The 6,987-nt window shown below is 55.6% G+C and overlaps 1 protein-coding gene across 1 annotated transcript; it reads right to left on the bottom strand.

Annotated features, from left to right (window-relative positions):
* Nucleotides 1-51: 51 nt before the first annotated feature.
* On the bottom strand, nt 52-6,987 carry MIF4GD (MIF4G domain containing). The gene is made up of 6 exons (XM_075518621.1): nt 6,847-6,987; nt 4,562-4,698; nt 3,659-3,768; nt 3,203-3,358; nt 2,367-2,459; nt 52-1,118 (listed from the first exon to the last, which is right to left on the bottom strand). Exons 2-6 carry the CDS (start codon nt 4,641-4,643, stop codon nt 891-893), a joined length of 669 nt encoding a protein of 222 aa, XP_075374736.1. The 5' UTR covers nt 4,644-4,698; nt 6,847-6,987; the 3' UTR covers nt 52-890.

The raw sequence follows: 6,987 nt of genomic DNA, 5'->3' as shown, positions 1-6,987 counted from the left end.
CCTGGTTGTGTAAAGCCACACTGACACCCTGCACCAGAGGAGAAAATGAACATCACAGCCTTAATGCTTCAATCAGGAACAACTTTTAAGTATTGTTCATAGCTCAGCAGCTGTGTAGAGAGAAAGCAGGGCACATGTTAGTGGAAAACTTTTATTAGAAAAAAAACTTCAATAGACTTTGTTGTTCCTTTCTTCCTCTCCCATTCTTATAAGAAACATACCATAGTTGAAACTCGCTAAATTCTGAAAAAACATGACAGTTATTGTATAAAACTTATAAAACCTCTTCCTAGCTACATGTGCTCAGGGACATGTCCTGCTGCAGGCTGCCCTGTGGCAGGTATTGGTGGCTCATGACCCATGGGGGAGGCTGTGTGCATGCAGGTGCAGCCAGCGTGCTAGAAGGAGTCTGGAAAAAATAGCACTTGGTTGAGCTGTTTGTGAGGCCACAGTTTTCTGTGACTCGTCCAGAGAACCATATACAACCTGAGCTGTGAAAGATTTCCCTTCTGCCTCCCACAGCTCTGCTGGCTCTCAGGTGAACCAAAATGTTCTCAGCCTAAACTGTGCTTTTCTTAACACTCATATAAAATGCTGGTTTGAGCTAGAAGCCTTCCTTGCCCTTTGCTGGCAGCAGCCCAATATTAGACAAAATCAGTGGGAGAACTTGCTGGGTTAAATGTGCCCTGCCCTTCCCACCTCTCCAAACCTCCAAAGTCAGGCTAGCACCAGTTGCAGCCTGACAGTTACGTGCCCAGAGGCTCTAGCCAGTATAAATCCTATTTACAGGAAGTGCTAGAAAAACATTAACATGAAAAGAAATTCAAACTTGGTATGAAGCCTGCTGGTGAAAGTGCTGGGGACATCTCTCCACCTCTGCTATAGAGAGGTTAATCCGTCACTTCACTGTAATAGTATTTCTGGGCAGCGTCCGTCATCTTCCAATCAGCAGCCCGAAACTCGATGATCTCCAGCAGCAGGAGCTGGGACAGGGAGCTGAGCCCCTCCTGCAGAAGGAAGCCATCTCGGAGGAGGGAGAAGAGCTCATCCATCCGCTGGGAGTTCATCTTCTCTAGCTGCTCACCGATGCGATGGAGCTGTAGGACCAAGCAGTCCACCTTCAGAAGGAAGAGAAGAAGATGGCTGAGTGCAAAGGAATGGAGAGCTTTGGCACATCTCTGTGAAAGTCCCCATCAGTCACTTATAGACCAATTCATCCTGTTCCCTCTGTTCTGGATTTCCAACAGGCGACAGTTCTGCTTCCCTCAAGTTGCTGTGATCCAGGAGGCAGGAGAAGCTGAATGTCTCTTCTGCCAAAAGCACTGGAAAAGCACATCCTGAACTCCCTTGTCTCTCAGACAAAATTGCCAGAGAAATGCACCCGCAACAGGTGGAAAAACATTAATTTCCTGCAGATTGTCCAAGAGATGATGGCAAGGCTGAAGCTGAGGCTGGAGCAAGGAGATGCCTCCAAGAACAGAGGGAAGTTGCTGGAACATGCACTAAAGCTCTTAGAAAGTCCAGTGATTTGCAGGAAACGGGCACTAACTGGGTCTTTGGAGAAGAAGGGAAAGTCGATGGGCTGCATGGGTGGGAGGGTTGTGGTAAGATGGAAAAAAACCCCAAAGGGCCCATCCAAGGGCCCCTACATTTTACAGGAACCCCTCGCCTGAGGGACGACTCAGCCATGCCCTACGCAGGTTGCCGCACACCTGGATGTGTGCGAAGCTCCAGCTCCAGAAGAGCCTTCTCCAGCCCGCTGGGGTCTGGCACAGCATCAACTGCAGGCCCGGGCAGGTGAGCAGCAGCTACACAAAGCATTCACAGCACATCCTGGGACCTGCGGGGACACAGAGCCGCTCTGCACACCTATGGTCGCTGCAGCTGTCTGCTGTCACCTCCCACAGCTGTGGTGCCTCTGCAGGTCAGTGTGACAGCTGCTTTTCCAGATGTCCAGCAACCAGGGGTGCTGGATAAGCAGCTGGTTTCTGTGAAAACGGGGAAGAGTCATTGTCCGTGTTTTTCTCACATGATGGGAGGTGAACCTGCGTAACACCGGGCAGCTCCTGCTTCAAGGGGTGGCTGGGCTGCTGGGTCTCCAGTGACGACACTTGGGCAATAGGGAGAAAAGCTGCCCCAAGGGAGGACGTGCAGCCTGGGCCAGGGAGTCAGAACCTGCACCTCCATCCTGCTTCCTTCTGGGCTGCAAACCCTCCTGCCCAGCGGGTCTCCTTCAGCACATACTGGGGAGGCAGCGCTCCCTCCTCTGCACCAGGATGCAGAGACAGCATCCCCCCCGGGCTATGCTTTTTGCTAGTCCTTGGCAGGACAACAGGCGCATTAGCAGCCCACTTCCCTGCACTCACCTCTTCCTCCTTCCGCAGGCTGTCGGGCTGTGCCAGCCGGAACAGACAGTCATAAACGGGGTTCACCAGAGCCATCATGGGCATGTTGTTCACCTGTAAGGAGGCAGGAGCCATCATCAGCTTGGGGCTAGAAAAGGAGGAGTCTGCAGCTATTTTAAATAGTTGTTCCCTTGCTGCTCTTCAAAGGAGAAGGGAGCAGAATTTATTTGTGCTGCCAAAAGCACTATTGGTGGGATTTACATAGGAGACCAGACATTCAAGCCTCCAGGAGCCAGAGAAGCTGAACAAATGATGCAAAAACATCTATTTTTAAATGTAAGCAGGTAGTCATGGGAAATACACTTGTTGCAACAGTATTTTTCCTGCCTGCAGCTCTACTTGCATCATTTTCACATCTACTGCAAGCAGGCATCCAAGTACACACACTGCAGCGAAGGCTTGCAGACAAACTCTGTCAGCACATGGGCTAGAAATGATGTGAGCACCCACAGGTCCCCCTGGGACCTCATAGCAACCAAACTAGTTCAATCTGGGACATTTGACGGCAGGCAAATCAGGGGATTTCAAACACCAGGTACAAAATGAGGAAGCTCAGACTTTGTGACTGTTCCCAGAGACGGCTCTGCCTCTCCAAGCCTGTTCACTTGCCCGCAGGTAGCACCAGCCCCAGCTGTATCCTCATGCTGAGAACCGGCTCTGGCCCCCACTGCCGAGCCACGGCCCTGGGGCTCCTCGCAACACCCATCCAACACTTCTGCCCTGGCATCTGTGGACACCCAGGCCCTTCTGGCACCCGTAGCCAGCAGCAGCCGGATGCTCCTGCTCCAGCTCCTTACCCTCAGGTAGTCGAAGATGTTGCAGATGAAGGTGACGTAGCAGATCCACGCCTGGAGAGAGCGGGTGCGCAGCTCCTCCCGGTCCTTGTACTCCTGCTGCAGCCGGTTCAGTAGGCTCCTCCGGAAGACGCTCTGGCCGACTTGTTTGCTCTCTGCCTACGAGCCCACAAAAGCAGGATGGAGGGATGAAATGGGGGTGCGGGAGGGGCGGGGGGATGCAGGACCATGCAGATACCCTGCTGTGATAGCCCAGAGAGGCAGGAAAGCTGCAACTAACTGCCTGTGCTCGCCGGCTGCTCGTCTGGATGCTGCCACTGCATGGGACAAGCAGCAGAAGAGGAAAGCTGGCTGAGGGATCAGAGTGCAGGGCTGGGGCGAGGCCTCTTCCTGGTTGTCCTCCTAGGGACAACCCGCATAGCTTAAGTGTTTCGCTGTCCAGACACAAGGAGCTCTCACCTGGATGATGGTGTAGCAGATGCGCCCTGCCTCCTTGCTGAACACACAGTCTTTGAGGGACTGGTCCACTATAATATTGGCCACTTTCTCCAGGTCCACATTGCTGGGATCTGCAGAGGGGAGAAACACTGTCAGGACCCAGCACCCTTTGTGCCCTGCTTGCTTTGGGGTACCTGGAAAGCAATCAAGGTCAGCACAGGACCTGGTACAACCATGTTATATGTAACTTCGTGCTCACTCCCACATCAAGAGTCACAGCTCCTCTTGCACACCAGCTGCTTTGGAGATACCATCTCCAACAGTGCATGGTCCTCCCAGGCTGAAGACACAGCCATCACGATGGGAAAGTGATGGAGGAAAGCAGGTAATATGGGGAAGCGAGAAGTTGATCTCAATCTGAAATCCCAGCACTGCTTCAAAGTTGGGTTAGCAGGAGCCAGATATGCAAACTCCTGCTGGGCTTTGAATAGAGACATGACCGGTGAGCAGGAGACCCCGGGGGCTGGGAGGATGAGATGGCCCCACAGCGGGGAGGGGCAGAGAGCAGGAACTAGGCACTGGAACGGGTGAGAGGCCAAATCTGGGGAGAGATGCTGGGTTAGAACAGGAGAGGAGGGTACCCTGAAATCAGGGAAGACCACAAGGATGAGAACCACAAGGAGCTGAGTTTGAACACCTGCACCATGAAACATTGGGGAGAAGGTGAGAGGTGACAAGAAGAGGCAGGGAGCAAAGACCTTCCCGGAGAAGATTCACCAATGGCACCCAGTCACAGATGAACAGCGTTTATGAAACGGCTTTTCTACACTTAGCAATTGGTGTTCCTTAAAGGGGTCCAAGCATCCAGCCTCATCTACCAGCCAAGCTGCGCATGGCAGAGGAGCTAGTAAAAAGCCTTCTGACCTTTGAGGGCTGTTTTCAGCAGCTTCTGAGTCTCGCTGTCAAACGACTGTATTTTATACTCTTCTTTGCCCGTTTCCCCCATGACTGGCTTCCTCCAAGGGCAAGAGTCAGGGCAATGGATGGGCTAGTGACAGTCCCTGGGGAAAGAGCACACAGAGCTTAGTTGGACAGAGAGGCAGACCTTCACCTTGCCATTTGGCAAATCCCATCTAGTGCTGGAGTACAGGCTGTTAACCTGACAGCCCCCCATCCCAAGGAAACTCCTCTGTTATTAGGGCACCCAACTCCGGCCCTAGATCTGAGCAAAGCCTCACTCCCACATCTTTTTAAGACTTGCTTCCTACCAGCCTGATAGAACTCCATCTTCAGAGCCTTTACATTTTTCTGATATGAAAAATGTGTTTCAGTCTGTTGATCTGCAGGTTCAAAGTGGACAGCACACCAAGGCAGCCCCAAAATACACCGATCTCCCCTCAGAAGGCTTCCCCGTGGCTATATCACAGGGAAGCACATGCAGGAGCACCTATGCAGCTGCTCCCTTGTGCCTTTGAAACACCAATTCAGCTGGTTGTGAAACAAAACCCTGGGAAGAATCAAACTGGTACCTAAGCATCCAGCGCACACTTGCCAGAGCGAGTAGAGCACCTCTCCTGCACCGGACCCAGGGTCCCTCAACTCCCAGAGAGACACAGCAAGCTCTGCAGCCAAATCCCCAACAGCAACAGCTCCCATCTCGTCCCCCTGCAGTCAAGCACAGCTCTTTGCAGTACCAACAGTGCTCCTAAATAGTCTATAGATTAATTTTCTTCTGCTTCATGTTACAGCGAAGACAGCAAGAGGGTACGGACGGCACAGAGAGGAAGGGCTTTCTTTGACATGCACACGAGATGATCTGATGGATGCAGAATGCCGGGCTGGCCAGACCCACAGCACACACAGAAGGCAATCGGCCAAGTGAGTTTTGCCAGCTCGTCGAAATTCCTGGGCTGTTACTCACGCCTCTCTGCAAACAGGTCCCTACCCGGATTAAAGCTGAAGAGCCGATCACCCTTTAGAGGCATGGGACACATATCGCAGGCAGCCCGACCCCTCGGCTCACCATTTGCTCTGAAGCCGTGGCACAACATGTAGTAACTCAGAGCAGAGAGTGGAGCTCGCTGGCGGGTAGAGGCTCTGCCCTCCTCGCCTGCCTCTCTGGGAGGCCCAGGGCAGACCTTGCCCCACGGGGGTGACAACCTGCTCACGCTGCTCTCGCAGCCGAAGCTCTCACCTGCGCAGGGTTACCTGCCCCGAGACCTGCACAGAGGTTTCTTTCCCAGATGGATTCACAAGCAGCTGGGTGCTCTCCGTGCCATGTCTGGTTGGCAAATGCCTTCTCATCCGACCTCTCCTCCTTCTGCACCATTTCTCTCCCTCTGTATCTGCACTCACGCCATTCTGCACTGCCAGCAGAGCAGCCTGAGCTCGCCAGCAGCCCTGTGTCCCACCAGCAGCATCGCCATGCGGAAGGAACCTGGCGAAAGCTCAGCGCCGCACACAGCGAAGCACGAAGTGCCTGAGCCCGTCTGGCAGCGTCTCTGCCGCCACCGCCCAGCGCCTCTCCCGGAGCATCCTTCCCCACAGCTTCCCGGGGACAGGCATGGCTGCTTTGAACTGCTGTGCCAAATAACCCTGCCCAGAGCAAACCACAGCGTGTGAGTGTAAAACCAGCCAGGCCTCCTCCGCACTAGAGATCCTCCTGCCAGGACCACCTTGCCTGAAGGGCTGGTGGCAGTGGGTGACACCAGGCACATCATCACCCGTGGGTGCTAGTGGGGACCACTTGCAGAGTGCTCCCCACTAGACGAGCTGTCTCGGGGACAGATGTGGTCGGGGTTAGCGTCCTCGATCTGCCGGTGGTCAGCCGGCCCGTGTGCCAGGGCCCTACCTGGGGGGGCCACACCTGGCGGGACGGGCTGGACGTGCCCCGGCCATCGCAAGGAGAGGGAGAAGAGCAGCGAGTCTCCTCTGCCGCCCCTGAGCATCCGCCCGAGGGACACTACCAGCCACCCGGGAGCCCCGTCCCATCCCCGCCGAGACGCCTCCTGCCCGGGGCACCTGGGCCACCGGAGCCCCCCGGGATCCCCCGCTGCTGCCTCGCCTCACCCCAGCCCCGCGGGGGAGCCGCTCCGCGGGCGGCACAAGCCGAAGGGCCCCCGGGGCGGAGGCAGCGGCGGATCCCGGAGAAAGCAGCCCCCCCGCCGCCCCCGGGCAGGGCAGGGGGAGCCGGGCGCAGCCCCACCGACCTGCCGGCCGCCCCCGCTGGGTCCTCTGGCCGCCGGGGCATCGCCGGAGCGTCCCGGGTCCCGCCGCCCCGGCCCCGCTCCCTCCCGGCACGGCCCAGGTTTCCTCTTAGGTCATTTCCTCGCCCGAGCCGGGGGAGGGAC

This window comes from Mycteria americana, chromosome 16 (genome assembly GCF_035582795.1).
Source record: "Mycteria americana isolate JAX WOST 10 ecotype Jacksonville Zoo and Gardens chromosome 16, USCA_MyAme_1.0, whole genome shotgun sequence".
NCBI classification, from domain to species: Eukaryota; Metazoa; Chordata; class Aves; order Ciconiiformes; family Ciconiidae; genus Mycteria; species Mycteria americana.
Note: the sequence above shows the minus strand (reverse complement) of the source record. Positions and strands in the feature narration are given on the sequence as shown.

Bases quoted from the DNA above. Each gene is read 5' to 3' on its own strand.
- MIF4GD (XM_075518621.1), bottom strand. From the start codon at position 4,643: ATGGGGGAAACGGGCAAAGAAGAGTATAAAATACAGTCGTTTGACAGC. The intron at 2,460-3,202 runs GTAAGGAGCTGG...GCCTCCTTACAG, and splicing joins ACATCTTCGACTACCTGAGG to GTGAACAACATGCCCATGAT. The intron at 1,119-2,366 runs GTGAGTGCAGGG...TTCCTTCTGAAG, and splicing joins GCCTGCGGAAGGAGGAAGAG to GTGGACTGCTTGGTCCTACA.